Here is an 18,958-nt window from a genome sequence, read left to right as displayed (position 1 = left end):
TTATTCCAGTGATATTGCAAGGCGAACACCGCCATGTTTAGTTTTGCCCAACCTAGATCGAGGCACAGACACGGTCTCAATGGGGATAGCTGAGCTGACTACACTGACTGTGCTAGTGGCAGACTCCACTAAGCTGGCAGGCTGGCTATCTCATTGTGGAGCTAGGGGAGTTAGAGCCCTGTCTATGTTCGTAGATAAGATGAGAGCACCCCTCCAGCTAGGATGGAGTCTGTCACTCCTCAGCAGGCCAGGCTTGGTCCTGTTTGTGGGTGAGCCCCAGAATTTGTAGATAATTGGCCCTCTTTCTATCTTTTGGGAGGGGCAGAAAACAGTTTTCAACCAGCGATTGAGTTGTGAGACTCTGCTGTAGAGCTCATCACTCCCCCTAACTGGGAGGGCGCCAGAGACAATTACTCGATGCCGACACATCTTTCTAGCTGATTTACACGCTGAAGCTATGTTGCACTTGGTGACCTCTGACTGTTTCATCCTAACATCGTTGGTGCCAACATGGATAACAATATCCCTCCCTCGAAGTAATCACTGATTAGACATGACAGTACAGGGGAAAGTCATGAGACGAGCCCTTGTTCTACATGTCCGATCATATCTAGTCAATGATTACTTCAAGGAAGGTTGGAAGGATGCACTTTTAGAGAATTCCTAGTAATGCCTCATCTCTCCTGTCCTTATAGGAGCTGAATAAGAGCCAGGCGTGTGTAGAGGAGCAGGGCCGGAGGCTGCAGGAGAGACATGAGCAGTGTGGCCAGCTGGAGGCCAGTTTGAAGGAGGTCAAAGACAAACTACTGACCTCAGAACAGTGCATAGAGCAGCTGGAGGGACGGGCCAAGGTCAGTTACATGCACGCACTTACACGCACACACGTGGAGTTCCTGGGGGAAGCACTGTGTATTAATTACCTTTACACATTTCATACATTTTTGCGTGCAGATTTTTGTTTCTTACGATATGAACAGGGTTTAGCTCATACACAGATCTTGGTATCAGGGTTGCAGTAGAGACTGAGAGTCACTGTGATGTCTCTGAAATGTCCGTGTGTGTGACAGAAAGCGGAGGCGGAGGGGGTGGAGCTGAGGGCAGCCAGGGAGCAGGCTCAGCAGGAAGTGCAGAAGCTCCAGAAGCAGGGGTCAGAGGTCAAGGGAAAGCTGAAGGAGCTGGGTCGCCTATTAGAGACTGAGAAGGCCGGGTAAGAACTAAGTACAGCTTTCTGATGCTGTCAGTCAGGTTACCATTCTGACGGACACAATGACAAGGTCAAAGTTCAACATACCATCTCTCGTCAACAAGGAAAATGACCATTGCAGCAACAGTCTATAGACAGTTTACCTGAATATAAATTAAATATGGTTCTGGCTACTGACAATAAACCACGCTTATTTCCTTTTTTTGGTCATTGATCCACATCTAGTACTCTTTGTGACTGGTCTCTGCTTCTCTCAGGGCTGCTGTGTTACAGGAGGAGCTGAAGAGAAAGACGGACTCCCTGAGCGACACGCGGCAGCAGCTGGAGCGCTGTGAGCAGGAGAAGACCTCCCTCCAGGCCAGCCTGGACAAGCTAGCCCAGGAGGGGCAGGTGCGGCAGGCAGAGCTGGACAGAAAAGCCCAGGGCTTGGCTGGAGACCTCCAGAAGGCCATGCAGGAGAAGGAGGCCCAGTGGAAAGAGCTGGCAGCGGCCAACGATGGCCTGGCTAAAACCTTCAAGGCCCTGAAGGAGAGCCAGAGCCAATTGGACAAGGAGAGGAAGAGCAGCAAGATAGTTTTGGAGGAGAAGGTGGGCTTAGTGTGGTGTAGTGTGGTTGACCTCCATGTGGGAGGTACAGACTGCGGTAGATCCTTGGGCCCGTATTCATAAAGGGTCTCAGAGTGGGAATGCTCATCTAGGATCAGTTTTGCCTTTTAGATCACAATGAATACGATTGCATGGACAGGGGGGGACCGGATCATAGATCAGCACTCCTACTCTGAGACCCTTTATGAATAGGGGCCCTGTTTTTCTCGAATTGGTGTTGGTGTCAGTTTTATCACCAAAAGTATCTTAGTCTAGACTAGGTCAAATCCAACAGTACATATGTGAAAATGTTTCAGGAGAAGTCCCATGAGATGGCCAGACAGGAGCTGCTGAAGGCCACAGAGGCCACCACCAAGGAGATGGCAGAGGTCAAAGGGCAGCTGGAGAAGATCAGAGAGGTAAGCAGCCCATGACATGAATACAGGGTCCTATTTGTTAGGAACTAAATGAAGAAAAGAAAAACTGAATGAATCAAGGAGGGTCTACCTGAATTTGTTCAATATGAAACACAGTAAATATTTTGCTGTGGTTTGCCCTACTGAACACGACCCAGATACCTTACAAGGCCTGATTGTCCGTGCTCTCACAAAAGGTTTCATTTTGTGTCTGACTGGCAGGCAGAGAAAGGGTTGAAGATGCAGCTGACTGTATTAACAGAGCAGCACACCAAGACCCAGGATGCCCTGAAAGAGAAGGAGAAGGGGGTGCAGCAGCTGCAGACACAGCTGAAGACAGCCCAGGGGTCCTTCAACCAGGAAAATAAGAAACTGGAGAGCCAAGTGAGCGAGCTGCAAGGAGCACATGCCAGGAAGGTAAGAAGACACACACACACACACACACATAATTCCATGCATCTCCATGTTTTGGACTAAATGTGTGTATTCCAGGCTGAGGAGGAGGGTCGTCTGAATGAGCAGGTGTCAGGCCTGGGCCAGGAGCTGAGTTCTGAGAGGACCAGAACAACTGAGCTGCAGAAGGCTCTAGAGCAGAGTCAGGAGGGACTGGCCAAGATGCAGTCTGACTATTACGGCAAGGAGTCGGAGGTGTCATCTCTCAGACAGGACCTCGCGGTGAGTGGGAGAACATGCAGGCATAGAAATGGAATTACTAGAATGGGCATCCTCATCCAGTTATATTTCTATGGATGCAGGACAGGGTCAATGGAAGTTGGACAAAAATAATCATTGTGTGAGGAGAGAAATTTTGTGTGAGTGAAGAATATATATGAGAAGACCAAGGTAGTTCAATGGAGATACCAGAGTCAGACCGCATGGAAATATTGATCATCAACATCAGACACTATTGTCTGCCTAACCAACTACCAGGACACCATAGGTGTAGGATCATGCAAATCATAGTCTTTTAAACGTTTTACATAATGCTAATCTAATTTGAAAGTATGGAATGCACACACACCTCTCAAGTATGGGACCTGAGCCTGTTTGCTGTGTGTTTGTATGAACCGTGTGCTGTATGTGACCCATGCCTGTGTGTATACTCTGTCCAGGCGTCTGAGGAGAGGCTGACCCTGTCCCAGGAGGAGTTGGCTGCTAACCGGACCCAGCTGACTGGTCTGGAGGGGCAGGTCCAGGAAGTGGAAGCTGCCCGGGCCTCCCTGAAGCAGGAGCTTGCCAAACGGGACCAGAGGCTGGGCCAGCAGGAGACAGCTCTCAAAGAGCTGCAGAAACATCAGGTCAGACCCAGGATAGTGTTCAAACCGCATCGGAGTTCCCAGTCCAGATAATCGTGTTCATTATGATCTAAAAGGCTAAACTACTCCTTGCTTAAGAGCCAGGAGCGAAGACTCCGACTGTATGTCTGAGTGGGGGGTGTCCCGATTTGGATTTGTGTAATCAATCTCTTGTTATAGTTGTTGTAAATCTTGTTCCAACCCATAGTCAGAGTGTCATGATATTTGGGGACTTTGATCCATCTCAGACCTGGTCTCCTTCCCTAATGGGACTTAGGATGTGAGTTGTATGGTTGCTCTCCTCATGCTGTAACCCCCTCCCCCACACAGGGTGTGACCCAGGAGGAGCTGCAGAAGGAGAGGCGCAGAGCAAAGGAGCTGAGCCAGACTAAGGCTGCCCTGGAGAAGGACACAATCAGACTGGGTTCTGAGCTGAAGGCACTCGGGGAGAGAAGTGAAAAGGTGAGACCCTCCTTATCCAGAGATTTACGAGGGGTCCATTGAGTGGAAGGTGGTGGGGTTGATTCGGAATTGAACCAACTGAATCCCATATCAACCCCTATCTCCTAGGTACTACTGTAGATCTGAGATGATTGGATAGGTGTCAGCGAAATTTTGACAATTCCATCATATTGCTTATGCCTATCCCCCTCACCCCTTCTCTTCTCCCCCCAGGAGTTGAGGGAGCTTGGAGAGGCCAAGCAGTTGTTGATCCAGCAGAAGCTGGAGGTGCAGGGCCGTGTGGAGGAGGTGCAGGCAGCCCTGGAGCAGGAGAAGACCCGGCACCAGGCCACCAGGGACAGTGTTACCCAGAGAGAGGAGAAGTCTCGAGTGGAGACCCAGGAGGTCCAGGCCCAGCTGGTACGCTTAGTTGTTTACCTACCTACTAACGTTCCAGAAGGCATCAACACTTATTAAAGGAGCTACATGTGATGTTTGACATTGAAGTGCTATTTGCTGGTGGAATCCCTCCAGTGTTTTTAAATGCTGTGTTTTGTAGACACCATGCAGGCTCTTTTTGTCATTTGCTGTGTTTCAGTAATGTGTGGTGGTGTCTTTTAGGTATCATCACTCAGATGTTTTGTGGATCTCCTGTAGGTGTGGCTTTTCTCCTCTAAACTTCTAAATACCCTGTCATCTCTTTCTCCCTTCCTACTCCCCATCCCCCACCCCTCCCCAGGCGTCAGAACGTAAAGCCCGGGAGGAGCAGGCGAAGCGGGGAGAGGAGGCAGAGGCGCGGCTGGGCCTGCAGGTGACGGCGCTCAACGAGAACGTGGCCACGCTGAAGAGGGAGTGGCAGGGCAGCCAGCGGCGTTGCGGCGAACTGGAGAAGCAGACTGATGAACTGCGGGGCGAGATCGCTGTGCTCGAGGCCACCGTGCAGAACAACCAGGACGAGAGGCGTGCGCTTCTGGAGAGGTGAGGGTGTGAAGTTGTCTTCAGAATTGCTACCGCTAATGTCGTGCTTTTACCAGAAACTATAATGTAGCTAGGAATCACCTAGATCTCCCCTCGTTGATCTCTTTCAAATCAAAATGTATTTGTCACATGTTTCGTAAACAACATGTGTAGACTAACAGTAAAATGCTTACTTACTTCCCAAACAGCGTGCAAAAGAGCACATTGGCTGATAGTCTATCCAGCAAGGTGTCAGAGAGAACTGATTTCCAGTAGTTTTGTTAGCTTAAAATGACACAACAGCTAGGTTCCAGTTTAACAACGTTTACTTCACCGTATTTCCACGATACATGGTTGCCATTGCACTCAGGCCAGGTCCATCCACAGTGAGACAACCGCGCAGGCGTACTAATAACAGAGGGTTAGTGTCATAGTAACAGAAATATACGGATACTTAAAACATATACTTAATAGTTTGGCCTGTAATGCAGCAGATGTTGCATTGGAGGTGCTTTAGTGCTTTTAGAGTTGTTTTCTCTCTTTCTTTCGCTATACTGTTTCTCTTTCTCTCACGCTATCCTTTTTGTCTCTCTCCTCTTATGGTAGCTTTTAGCCTTTCACCATTGTGACTGTGTAATGGTTGTGTTTCAGGTGTGTGAAGGGTGAGGGGGAGATGGAGAAACTGCAGTCCAAAGTTGTGGAGATGCGTAGAAAACTGGATGATACAACCGCTGCCATGCAGGAGCTGGGCAGAGAAAACCAGTCACTACAGGTAACAATGCAGGATACATAACGCCATGTTAGACACATGTATTATGACTTCAGTTGCATCGTTCTATGTGACCTGTAGCTGAACTAGACAATACAGTACACATACACCAGTCTACATGTATTTTATTAGGATCCCCATTAGCTGTTGCCAAGGCAGCAGCTACTCTTCCTGGGGTCCAAATGTATTAGACCCAACAGAATCCACAGCCGTAGAGCCACTATAGTCTGACGACCCATTATTACATAATTTACTAATCTCATTTAATTGTCGAGCCGTGGCCATGTCAAAATATCCCGCACAGCTCTGCAGGTTAGAACGCTTTAGGACTTGTTTAATGGGTACTTCAAGTCAATAGGGCTGTGTGTGTTAGTGTGTACATGCCTGTTTGTATAGGTGCAGATGTGCAGTGGAGCTGGTTTTCCAGTGTGAATGTATATGGTTTAACCCCTCTCTCTCCCTGTCCCCATCTGTAGATAAAGCAGTCACAGTCTCTTACCAGGAAGTGGGCGGAGGACCACGAGGTACAGAACTGCATGGCCTGTGGGAAGGGCTTCTCTCTCGCCATCAGGAAAGTGAGTTGTGTTATATGTCGGTCTGTTCATCTGGGTTGTGTACATGCTCAGAAAATCTTTTCAAATGTTTTGCAATGGAAAATGTGTGTTATTTTACAAGTTCAGGTAGTCCCAGTCCATCTTCTATTTGGTTCCTAATGAACACGACCATGGTAAAGAAGGAGGTGCCGCAAAGGAGTTGTAAAAAGTGTTATATCATCAGGACAGTCAGGCTGTCCTGCCCATCCTCCTAACTGACTCTCTCTCTACTCTCTCCCATACCCTCCCACAGCACCACTGCAGACACTGTGGCAACATCTTCTGTGCAGAGTGCTCTGCCAAGAACGCTCTCACACCCTCCTCCAAGAAGCCTGTGCGGGTCTGCGAGACGTGCTTCGAAGATCTCCAGGGTTGACAGCTCTCTCTCTCGGTCTCCTGGCCCCTCCAGTGACGGCATGTCTCATCGTTTCCTACGTGACCACTCTTACAAACTGACTCAGAAATCAACACCTGTCTCTCTGACTTCATGGACCATTGGGACCAATCAGACCTACTGTGCTTTGGAGAGAATGTACCTGGTAATTGGATGGGAGTGCAGAAGAAGGGGCCACAGTCACTGAATGGGCCACAGTCGTTCTAAGGGCCAGTGGTCTTAGTAAGGGGGTTAGCTGGGGTCTCGGTGTCACACAAGATGGGAATATGATGGAAGAAGCACAGCAGACATGCCAGAGCTATGGGACTGAATGGGATGGGCCAAATCTGTATAGTGCCTTTGCCACTTATGAGGCCGGCTGGTTGGTCAGAGAGTGGTAACGGAGAGCTCAACAGCACTATCCATCTTTACTCTACATGTCTAGCTTGGACGGCGGCCATCTTGGTTTGGCATCGTTAGCATCTTTTAACGTTTAGGAAGACAAGGTGGTTGACTGAAAGTATACGTTGGGTCTAGAAGGGTTGTGAAGGCAGGTGGAAGAAAGTGGTTAAATACCGACCGGGTTAAGTTGTTTTAACAAAAGGATATAGAGTTACGTTAAAGGGTTGAAAGCAGTGGTTCTGTTTGTTTTGGGATAAGTATTTTGTTAATGACCAAAGAATGTCCATCTGGAGTAGTCCAAATGTCCTGAGAAGGTAGGATATTAGGCAAAATGGAAAGCTTGGATTTTTCTTTACCTTAATCTTTTCTCAATTACTTTTTAAATCTAGCTGAAAGCTTTGAGTTTTTTACTTTTAAGGTCCTACATTTTTATCATAAATTCAGACATGCTTGAACATGGCTGGCATTTATAATGTACATCAGATTTTTTTTTTGCAATGCTGCTCATTTTTCTACTAAATGGAATGAAGACTTTGTTTTAAACCATCGTTGATCTCTTGCAAACAACAAATGTAAGCAACTACTTGTGGTAGTGATTTTTGTCATTGATTGCAGACGTGATGTGATCCACGTGGTTGAGTGTGGTGTTTTCTGTCGCCTGTATCCCATTCAACATCATGACTACTTACTGCAGGAGCTGTGTGTGCTCTGCTTTGAAGCAATAACTGTCTGTGTGGATCTTGTGTGTGGTGTTTTAGGAATGATGTGGTGTGTGTGTAGGGTGGCAGTGTTGTCTGTCTGTACAGCACCTCTACAGTGGTTTTCAACCTTTGGTCCGTGGACCACCAGGGTAATGTGTTATTTCATTTTTATTATATATTTCTTTCTATAATAATAATAATAATAATAATATTTGGGAGTATTAAAGGGGGGGTGAACTTCCTGATTTAGCCTCAATTTCAGTTCTCCTCATAAGGAAATGCAATTGAGAATAAGATTTGTGTCTTGGAGGCGTGCTTTGATGTGTGTGTGTGTGTGTGTGTGTGTGTGTGTTCGAATGTGGGAAGCCTTTGTACTTTCACTATGCCTAAACAATACACAGTTATAGTCACTCACCCTTCTAGATGACTTGAAACAGTCTAACCAGGTCTTATGGCCTAGACTAGCTAGCAAGCTAGCCAACTTCTTCGCCAATTAGCTTCAGTCGGCCAGTGTGCGACCGTGGAAAAGTTGGTTTGACTTTGGATAGCCCATCTGTGGGGCTAGTTAGGGACCGTCAATAAATTACACAATGTAAATGGGACAATATTTTCATGTTGTACATGTTTTAGTTGTCTCATTAAAAGCTTACAATATTTTTATATATGTATTTCTACAATTTTCAGTTGGAGGTTTTCAATTAATTGAAATTTGGAGATATTTTCTTTTTTTTTATATATTGTCCCATGTACATTGTGTAATTTACTGATTCGCAAATAGCTGACCTCGAGCTTTTGCCGGTGATTTGGTGGTCCCCAAAACGGAGAAGGTTGGAAAACACTGCTCTATAGTATGCATGGTGGCTGTTAAAACCTTTGCTCTACGACACTTGAACGTGTCAATGTTGTTACGCTAACTGCGAACTCTTTACCACCAGTCAAGTAGAATTGATAACACTGTAAAAATGTAATCCTCGTTGAAGTATTTTTGTTTTCTTGCTGACAAGCTCTTAATACTGATTGAACTGCTCCTGCATTGTCTGGTCAATCCACAGTAAATTATTGTATTAAGAGTTTGTGAGTGACTTGTTTGTATAGAGTGGTTAGCTGTCTGGGTTCTGGTTTGCTGTCTGGCTAGCTATCTGCCTGCGGCTAGCTGTCTTTTGGCAGACTGAACATCCTTTACTCTCTCTATAACAGTCCTTCCTCTACTCTGGGTTCCAGAGAATATATATGCCATTTAGCAGACGCTTTTCCAAAGCAACATAATCATTCGTGCACATATTTTACATATATTTTGGTAGTCCTGGGAATGGAACCCACTACACTGGCGTTACAAGCCACATGCTCTACCAACTGAGCTACAAAGGACCACCCAGAAGGTCATTCTCAAACACATGGCTTTGTACCAGGTCACTTTGATCAAGTAGTCTCCTGTTAGTATCCATCTCTGCATTACATTGGTTTTGTTTCGTCTACCTCAGATTGGCACAGGCATATAAATAGTTATATGGTTAACCTGAAAGATCATGGAAGTATTCTTTCTCTGCTGGCCTGTCCATACAGATCAAGTTCCCCAGCTTGCGATGGGTGTCGTTAAGTGTTGTCACTAAGGCCAAGATGTTGGCGGTTTAGGTTTCACCGCTTTTATCATACTCTGGGTTAAGAGGCCACACATCAGATAGTGTCTCAGAGTCCCAACCTCTCTCTCTCAGTGCCATGGAGGTGTCACTCCCTGAGGAAGCCACAAGTATTGCCCCACTAACTATCGCCCCATTCCACCCCTACAGTTGAGCGATGGTCACCAACCCTGGTTCTGGAGAGAGCTACAAGGTGTGCAGGCTTTTGTTCCAGCCCAGCACTAGCACCTGTTCATATCAATTGCTCATTAAGACATGAATTAGTTGAAACGGTTGTTTCAGTGCTCGGCTGAAACAAATGCCCCCCGTAGGGTTTACCATCTTACTGTATGACATCATCACACTAATACCTGGCTGTTGGATTATCTTTGTAAAATGGTCATTTTCTTATGGAAGAAAATGAAAAAGAGAAAAAGTATGTTAAATAACACTTGTAATGTAAAAGAAAAATCCATAATTGTCTTACTGAATTCATTTTAGTGAATGGTACTACTACACTAATTAATCTGTGTCTTGTTTCACGTGGATGTCGGTCGTCGTCATGCATGATGTATCGATTGGCTTTATAGTTCACATTTTTCTTTCTCCACTTTGGAGGATATCATGGTCCTGTTTGTATACTTTAGGAATGTCTTTACTCATTTCCTTCAGGTAAGCACAGATCTGTAAGTGGATGGTTAGGTGAAAACAAGGTTATGACCCTTTCACTTCCACCTATCCAACCAATTGAGATCTGTGACTACTTCAAGGAAGGTAGGAAGGATGCATTTCTGGAGTATTGTAACAGGGCCCATATGTAGTGGTTGTGCCTTAAGTCAACGTCTTGTTTGTCAGGCTCTCTGTCACAGTGACAGTCGGGAACTCTGTGTTCTCTTAGAACACTGCCACCACAGACTGTCTGTCACGGACTACAGAGGTCGGAAGTTTACATACACCTTAGCCAAATACATTTAAACTGAGTTTTTTTCACAATTCCTGACATTTAATCCTAGTAAAAATTCCCTGTCTTAGGTCAGTTAGGATCACCACTTTATTTTAAGAATGTGAAATGTCAAAATAATAGTAGAGAATGATTTATTTCAGCGTTTATTTCTTTCATCGCATTCTCAGTGGGTCAGAAGTTTACATACACTCAATTAGTATTTGGTAGCATTGCCTTTAAATTGTTTAACTTGGGTCAAATGTTTCAGGTACCCTTCCACAAGCTTCCCACAATAAGTTGGTTGAATTTTGGCCCATTCCTCCTGGACAGAGCTGGTGTAACTGAGTCAGGTTTGTAGGCCTCCTTGCGCGCACACGCTTTTTCAATTCTGCCCACAAATTTTCTACAGGTTTGAGGTCAGGGCTTTGTGATGGCCACTCCAATACCTTGACTTTGTTGTCCTTAAGCCATTTTGCCACAACTTTGGAAGTATGCTTGGGGTCATTGTCCATTTGGAAGACCCATTTGCGACCAAGCTTTAACTTCCTGACTGTCTTCAATATATCCACATAATTTTCCATCCTCATGATGCCATCTATTTTGTGAAGTGCACCAGTCCCTCCTGCAGCAAAGCACCCCCACAACATGATGCTGCCACCCCCGTGCTTCAAGGTTGAGATGGTGTTCTTCGGCTTGCAAGCCTCCCCCTTGCGCACGAATGATTAAGTTGCTTTGGAAAAGCGTCTGCTAAATGGCATATATATTCTCTGGAACCCAGAGTACGTTCATCTCTAGGAGACAGAACTCGTCTCCTACCTGAGAGGTATGACGGCTGCATGGTCCCATGGTGTTTATACAGATGAACGTGGTACCTTCAGGCGTTTGGAAATTGCTCCCAAGGATGAACCAGACTTGTGGATTTGAAAAATGTATTTTCCTGAGATCTTGGCTGACTCCTTTTGATTTTCCCATAATGTCAAGCAAAGAGGCACTGAGTTTGAAGGAAGGCCTTGAAATATATCCACAGGTATACCTCCAATTGACTCAAATTATGTCAATTAGCCTATCAGAAGCTTCTAAAGCCATTACACCATTTTCTGGAGTTTTCCACGCTGTTTAAAGGCACAGTCAACTTAGGTGTATGTAAACTTCTGACCCAGTGGAATTGTGATGCAGTGAATTATAAGTGAAATCTGTCTGTAAACAATTATTGGAAAAATGACTTGTGTCATGCACAAAGTAGATGTCCTAACCGACTTGCCAAAACTATAGATTGTTAACAAGGAATATGTGGAGCGGTTGAAAAATGAGTTTTACTGACTCCAACCTAAGTGTATGTAAACTTCCGACTTCAACTGTACCTGACCTGGAAGGAGGAGCGTGTGTGTGTGTGTGTGATGAAGGAAAGAAAGAATCATGACATTTTATGTCCAAGATGTACCATTTATTGTAAACATTTTCCATCATGATTAAGAGTAAATAAAACTAGTTGTTTCTATTTTCCTTGGTGGTCAGTGTCTATTTATACCAGTGTGTTAAACCAGAGTATGTATCATGTTTTGATACCCACTGGGATGATGATGATGATGATAATGACACACATCAGTTGTACTCTTATTGTGATGTTATGACTGTATATGTTGTACTGTTCGCCACAGACACATTTCCACAGTTTAAGTGAATGTGTACATGTGTTCTGAGCACACATCAGCAACACAGAACAGTCATCTTCTCATTTTCAAAATTGTATTGTAATCTATTATGGTACCGCAATACACTTTCAAAGCAAACAGTAATTTTACAAAAGTTCTCTTGCTAGTATTTTACAGGGGTTGGGAGGGACCACAGTGCTTGATACAGTTATAGTAATCCTTGTTTTAGCCAGAGTCTAGTGCCGTGTTCACCAACCCTGGTACTGGAGAGATCCATCATGTGTAGAGGTGTTTGTTCCAGCACCAACTAATACACCTGATTCAACTAATCAAGGGTCTCAACAACTAGCCAGTAGCGAGTTTAAAAGCTCAATCAAGTGTATTTGTGCTGGTCTGTACTAATAGCTTTCACACTACTGAGCCAAGTTGTACTGGGCTGGCCTGGTCACGCATCCACCATCCACCTAGTTTCTGGAACTGTGCTGGAAAGGACATAATTAAAATAAAATATCAGAACCACCTATGGTTCAGCACATATAGTGGGGGTCAGGCACAAGCAGCTGTCCAGAAGTGGTGTTTGTGGTCCTCTGTTCTAGTAGTGAAAGTCAGACTGCTCAAATCTGGGAGGACTCTAGCCACAGTGAGGAGCTCTTCACCCGGGGAGGCTGCTGGGAATCCAGTCTCAGCAGCGTCGCCACAGCACCCTCGATCTCTGACATCCACACCCTCTGAAAACACACACATTTGTATTGTTGGTTTTTAATCAGGGGCGCAAATTTGGTTTTAGAAGTGGGGGGACAACTTGTTTTTTTAGCTGATAAACACTCCAAACAGCCTACCTGACCGCTCGGAGGAGTCTGCATGGTCCTAAAGCACACTGTCGCATCGTTTTGTATCGCATTCCAATGATAAAACGGTGGGCCAAAAATGCAATTTCAGAATGTGGTGGTGGTGGGGGAGGGGACATGTCCCCAGTGAAGGTTGCTTCCCTGGTTTTATATTGTTGTTATTGTTCCCCTTTCTCCTCCCACCCTTTCTTTCTACATTTGTTTTGTACTTCTCTTTTAATCATGTAAAGTGTGTTGTGACATTTGTAAAATGCACTTTAACTTAACTTGACACATTCAGGGTACCATGACAATATTCTGCTAACTCATGCCTAGTAATGAAGGAAATTCCACCTAACCTAGACGTATCAGAGAGCAAGGTGACTCCGACAGTATTGGAATAAAGGATCAGGACAGTGGGGGAGAAAAAAAAAAGTTACTTCTCTGCTAGTGTAGTCTAATGATGACCCAACACTAGCTGGAGTGAGTCACTTGATTTCTGGGGGGATAGCAATTAGTATGTTTGTTTATCCTGGACAGAAATGGACTATAAATAGCTGAACAATTAATATCACGAGTGGGAATGGAACATGGTGATGAATGATATAACACAGGAATGTATATGCCAGTTATCAACCACCAACAAATCAAAAAATGTATAAACTTTGACTCTGCTATGAGAATATTGATGGGAGTTTCCTGCTATTGATAGATCCATGCCTTACATAAGATACCACTGTTATGTGGTATATCATGTTATGTAATGCCCTGCGATGTTAGCAGGCTATTGTTATGCCAACGGAATGTTGCCAGTCACCATGGTACAATTATAAGCACCCAGCTACACATGAACAAGAAAATGGTATGCAATCCAATTCTCACTGTAAAAACACTACTGTCCATAGTGTTTTTGTTTGTTCTGCAACACGCAGTGTGTTTAATGTCAAGTCAGACTGCTCTTACTGTACCTTGACGGCCTCGCACGGAGCTTGTAGGATGAAGGCAGCGATACACTGCTGGTAGCGGTTCTGGTGCATGACTATGAAGGATTGGGGTAGGCCTGACGCTGAGAAGAGATGGATGAAACAATCTTTAGTGCACACCGTTGAAAACGTAGCAAAAGAAAATTGTAACAGAAAAGGAAAACAAGCATTTGTTGTTGGACAAGTTCAGTTGGTCCCTTCCTGTTTTGGCCCGTTTGCTTCCGTTTTGTTCATAAACAAGAGAGCTGGTTTGTATTCATTAACAACACAGTAGTACAGAAGAAAGTACTGAACAAACAACTCAGGACTGATACTGTAATCAATTACAGATTACTAATCTGCTGTTTTGATTTGTATTTATTATGGATCCCCATTAGCTGCTGCCTACTTTTCCTGGGGTCCAGCAAAATTAAAGCAGTTATACAATTTTAAAAACATAATACATTCACAGACTTCACAACACACTGTGTGCCCTCAGGCCCCTACTCCACCACTACCACATGTCTACAATACAAAATCCATGTGTATGTGTGTGTAGGGTTGCACATTTGGGGGAATATTCAGAGGTGGAACCTTTCCGTGGGAATATATGGGAATATATGCAAATTAATATTAATACCATTTAAATGTAGATGTTTTTTGAATTGCATATAGTTACCATATCATATGGAGACAGAAACAACATTTTACCCATAAGTAGACATAATTGCAAATTATTAAATCCTTCCAATAGAATTTTTTTTTTACAAATTGAACTTTAATTAAATGAGTTGACTCTTCACATGGGATGATTTCACTGAACATCAAAAGAAATGGAATACTGAATGATCCTCAATGATCCATCGCATCTCCCAAAAACGTTTTCAACATACATCTGTAAAATGATAGTCTGAAAACTAAAGCTTTGGTTGCCTTCCTCTCACGCTTCCATGTCTTCTCCCTGGACCTCCTCAATGTCCACATCTTGAACATCAGACTCTGAGGCCTCATCTTCACTATCACTTTCCAACCTTGTTGAAGATAGCTCATCGTCAGGCTCAAAAAGCCTCAAATTTGCCCGAAGGGACACCAATTTTTCAACCCTTGTATTGGTCAGCCTGTTGCATGCTTTGGGGTGTGTGTTCCTAAACAAGGACCAGTTGTGCTCTGAGGCGGCTGATGTTGGTGGGATTTGGAGGATGCTGGAGGCAACAGGGGAAAGAGCCTCAGCTCCACAAAGTCCCTTCCACCAGGTGGCTGATGAGATATGTTGGCACGACTGCCATATTGCATCTCCATCCTAAAGCCCTTGCTTGGAAGTGTACTTCGCCAGACTGCCAACAACCTTGCCCTCATCCAGGCCAAGGTGGCAAGACACGGTAGTGATGACACCATAGGCCTTGTTGATCTCCGCACCAGACAGGATGCTCTTGCCAGCATACTTGGGGTCCAACATGTCCGCTGCGGTGTGTATGGGCTTCAGGCAAAAGTCTTCACGCTTTTTGATGTATTTCAGAACTGCAGTGTCCTCTGCTTGGAGCAATGGGGACGTGGGCAGGGCAGTACGGATTTCTTCTCTTACATCTGCAAGCAGAGTCTGAACATCAGACAGGAGGGTATTGTCTCCCTCAATCTGTGCAATGGCTACTGCTATAGGTTTCAGGAGTTTCAGGCTGCTTACCACTCTCTCCCCAAATACATCATCCAGGAGGATCCTATTGATGGGTCTGTCCATATCAGCAGACTGTGATATGGCCATTTCTTGGAGCGACTCCTTCCCCTTCAGGAGACTGTCAAACATGATGAGAACACCACCCCAACGAGTGCTGCTGGGCAGCTTCAATGTGGTACTCTTATTCTTCTCACTTTGCTTGGTGAGGTAGATTGCTGCTATCAAATCAAATTTTTTTTTTTTTTTTGCTATAACTTGATGACCTTTCACATACCTAACCATTTCCTTGGCTCTCTTGTAGCGTGTATCCATTGTTTCCAGTGCCATGATGTCCTTGAGGAGCAGATTCAATGCATGAGCTGCACAGCCAATGGGTGTGATGTGAGGGTAGGACTCCTCATAAGACCAAGCAGCCTTCATGTTCGCAGCATTGTCTGTCACCAGTGCAAATATCTTCTGTGGTCCAAGGACATTGATGACTGCCTTCAGCTCATCTGCAATGTAGAGACCGGTGTGTCTGTTGTCCCTTGTGTCTGTGCTCTTGTAGAATACTGGTTGGGGGGTGGAGATGATGTAGTTAATTATTCCTTGCCCACAAACATTCAACCACCCATCAGAGATGATTGCAATACAGTCTGCTTTCTCTATGATTTGCTTGACCTTCACTTGAACTCTGTTGAACTCTGCATCCAGCAAATTAGTAGATAAAGCATGTCTGGTTGGAGGGGTGTATGCTGGGCGAAGAAGATTCAGAAATCTCTTCCAATACACATTGCTGTGATCAATAGAGGTGAACCAGTTGCATACACAGCTCGAGCAAGACATTCATCAGCATTTCTCTGACTACGTTCCTCCATTGAGTCAAAAAAACGAATGGTTCCAGGAGGACCATGAGCTGTTGCTATCGATAAGGTGTCTGATTAATCCTTTTCACCTCAAATACAAGATTGCTTGTTGTGAGTGCTGAGGGAACTTTATGCACTTGGCCAGATGATTCCGCATCTTTGTTGCATTCTTCACATATGATTTGGCACAGTATTTGCAAATGTACACAGCTTTTCCTTCTACATTAGCTGCAGCGAAATGTCTCCACACATCTGATAGTAATCATGACATTTTCCTGTCAAGATTAGAAAACAAATGTGTAAAAAAAAACATACAATTCCATGTACAGATAAATAGTTAAGCAGTTAGATTAAACAACTCCTTTGTAAGATACATGTTTTAAAATGAAACATGTATGGAAACAGGTGAATTAACACTCCTCAGTTAGCAGGCTCAAGCAAGCTAAAACCAACATGGTAGCAAAAACTAACTAGCAGAAATTGTTAACAAGTTAGAAATGATTTAAACACTCTGCTGTAGGCTACTATTTACTAGTTAACAAAAAATCATGTATGTCATATAAAATATATTCACCCCACCAGTATTGTAATCAAAACTTACCAGAAAGCATGTAGTCCTTGGCTCAGACAGTGTCGTCGTGTGCCTTATGTGTATCCCACAAAAAAGGTTCAGTGTTTTAAGATAACTTTTTGATGAATTTAAGTAAAATTCCCCAAATTCCAGGGCTTAACTTCCCATGGAAAAATTCTGGAAATTTACCGGAAAGTTTCCGACCCTTTGCAACCCTACGTGTGTGCATAGTGCATATGTTATCGTGTGTGTATGCATGTGTCTATGCCTATGTTTGTGTTCCTTCACAGTCCATGCTGTTCCATAAGGTGTATTTTTATCTGTTACTTAGATCACATTTTACTGCTTGCATCAGTTACTTGATGTGGAATAGAGTTCCATGTAGTACTGTGCGCCTCCCATAGTCTGTTCTGGACCTGGAAACTGAAGAGACCTCTTGTGGCATGTCTTGTGGGGTATGCATGGGTATCCAAGCTGTGCACCGTAGTTCAAACCAACAGCTCGGTGCATTCAACATGTCAATACCTCTCATAAGTAGTGATGAAGTCAATCTCTCCTCCACTTTGAGCCAGGAGAGATTGACGTGCATATTATTGATGTTAGTTATCTGTGTACATCCAAGGGCCAGCTGTGCTGCCCTGTTCTGAGCCAATTGCAATTTTCCTAAGTCACTTTTTGTGGCACCTGACCACACAACTAAACAGTAGTCCAGGCGCGACAAACCTGGTGCCTGTAGGACCTGCCTTGTTGATAGTGTTGTTAAGAAGGTAGAGCACCGCTTTATTATAGACAGACTTCTCCCCATCGTAGATACTGTTCTATCAATGTTTTGACCATGACAGTTTACAATCCAGGGTTACTCCAAGCAGTTTAGTCACCTCAACTTGCTCAATTTCCACATTATTTATTATATATATTTAGTTGAGGTTTAGGGTTTACTGAATGATTTGTCCCAAATACAATGCTTTCAGCTTTAGAAAACGTATTCCTTGCCACCCACTCTGAAACAAACTTCAGATGTTTGTTAAGTGTTGTAATCTTTTCAGTCGCTTTAGTAGCTGACGTGTATAGTGTTGAGTCATCTGCATACATAGACACACTGGCTTTACTCAAGGTCAGTGGCATGTTGTTACTAAAGATTTAAATAAATAGGGGGCCTAGACAGCTGCCCTGGGGAATTCCTGATTCTACTTGGATTATGTTGGAGAGGTTTCCATTAAAGAACAGCCTCTGTGTTCTGTTATGCATGTAACTCTTTATCCACAATATAACCCGTGTGGCTCAGTTGGTAGAGCATGGTGTTTGCAACGCCAGGGTTGTGGGTTCGATTCCCACGGGGGGCCAGTACGGGGGGAAAAAAATGTATGAAATGTATGCATTCACTACTGTAAGTCGCTCTGGATAAGAGCGTCTGCTAAATGACTAAAATATAAATGTAAAATGCAATAGCAAGGGGTGTAAAGCCGTACCAAATCCGTTTTTCCAGCAGCAGACTATGATCGTTGAGTGCACAATATATTTTTATCATAGGTTTGATTATTGATATCGAATCAGTATTTTATCAGTTAGTAATGCAAGAGGTGTGAAACAAGTGACAAGGGCTGTGGGAATCCCTAGCCTAAATGTAATGGATTAGTAGATGTTTAATATGCCTGTTGAAAATCAATGTTTTAATCGGTGATGAGACGCTGGTAAAAATGAGATCCTGTTATAAGGTTGTTGATTATTTTGTACACACACACAGTTGAGAGGAGATTAAGCATTACATTTTACTGTTTTCACCCCGCTGTATCCTGTGAATATGACCAATAAAGTTTGATTTGACACACACACTAAGGTAGACAAAAGCTGAGATGTTTGTGTGTGCTACTAGGACAGGTTGCCTTAAAAAAAACTGTAGTAGCTATATAAGTGACTGCTGGCCTTTTTTAACTCCTATACAGTGCTTTCGGAAAGTATTCAGACCCCTTGACTTTTTCCGCATTTTGTTACGTTACAGTTTTATTAAAAAATTGATTAAATAATCTCAGCAGTCTACACACAATACCCCATAATGACATTGTGAAAATAGGTTTTTAGAATGTTAGCAAATCTATTACAAATTAAAAACAGAAATACCTTATTTACGTAAGTA

At 44.0% G+C, this 18,958-nt stretch overlaps 2 protein-coding genes across 3 annotated transcripts in view; one reads left to right on the top strand and one right to left on the bottom strand.

The window, feature by feature from the left end:
* Positions 1-10,048, top strand: part of LOC106561425 (early endosome antigen 1) — a 46,183-nt gene extending 36,135 nt beyond the window's left edge. For both annotated transcript variants that reach the window (XM_014125388.2, XM_014125389.2), the window contains exons 17-29: positions 696-851; positions 1,068-1,207; positions 1,462-1,792; positions 2,107-2,208; positions 2,428-2,622; positions 2,698-2,880; positions 3,318-3,503; positions 3,831-3,962; positions 4,176-4,361; positions 4,681-4,919; positions 5,550-5,670; positions 6,144-6,242; positions 6,514-10,048. In XM_014125388.2, the coding sequence (XP_013980863.1) occupies positions 696-851; positions 1,068-1,207; positions 1,462-1,792; positions 2,107-2,208; positions 2,428-2,622; positions 2,698-2,880; positions 3,318-3,503; positions 3,831-3,962; positions 4,176-4,361; positions 4,681-4,919; positions 5,550-5,670; positions 6,144-6,242; positions 6,514-6,636 (2,193 nt within the window). In that variant the 3' untranslated portion in view covers positions 6,637-10,048. The remainder of the gene's footprint in view (positions 1-695; positions 852-1,067; positions 1,208-1,461; positions 1,793-2,106; positions 2,209-2,427; positions 2,623-2,697; positions 2,881-3,317; positions 3,504-3,830; positions 3,963-4,175; positions 4,362-4,680; positions 4,920-5,549; positions 5,671-6,143; positions 6,243-6,513) is intronic.
* A 1,676-nt stretch (positions 10,049-11,724) lies between these two features.
* Positions 11,725-18,958, bottom strand: part of LOC106561426 (pleckstrin homology domain-containing family G member 7) — a 40,596-nt gene continuing 33,362 nt past the window's right edge. Inside the window, exons 16-17 of the mRNA XM_014125391.2 lie at positions 13,743-13,840; positions 11,725-12,675 (exon numbers count right to left, since the gene is read on the bottom strand). Of these exons, the coding sequence (XP_013980866.1) occupies positions 12,562-12,675; positions 13,743-13,840 (212 nt within the window). The 3' untranslated portion in view covers positions 11,725-12,561. The remainder of the gene's footprint in view (positions 12,676-13,742; positions 13,841-18,958) is intronic.

The sequence above is a fragment of the Salmo salar genome, chromosome ssa10 (genome assembly GCF_905237065.1).
Source record: "Salmo salar chromosome ssa10, Ssal_v3.1, whole genome shotgun sequence".
NCBI lineage: Eukaryota > Metazoa > Chordata > Actinopteri > Salmoniformes > Salmonidae > Salmo > Salmo salar.
The sequence above is the reverse complement of the archived record's forward strand: the minus strand, read 5'-3'. Positions and strand labels throughout refer to the sequence as shown.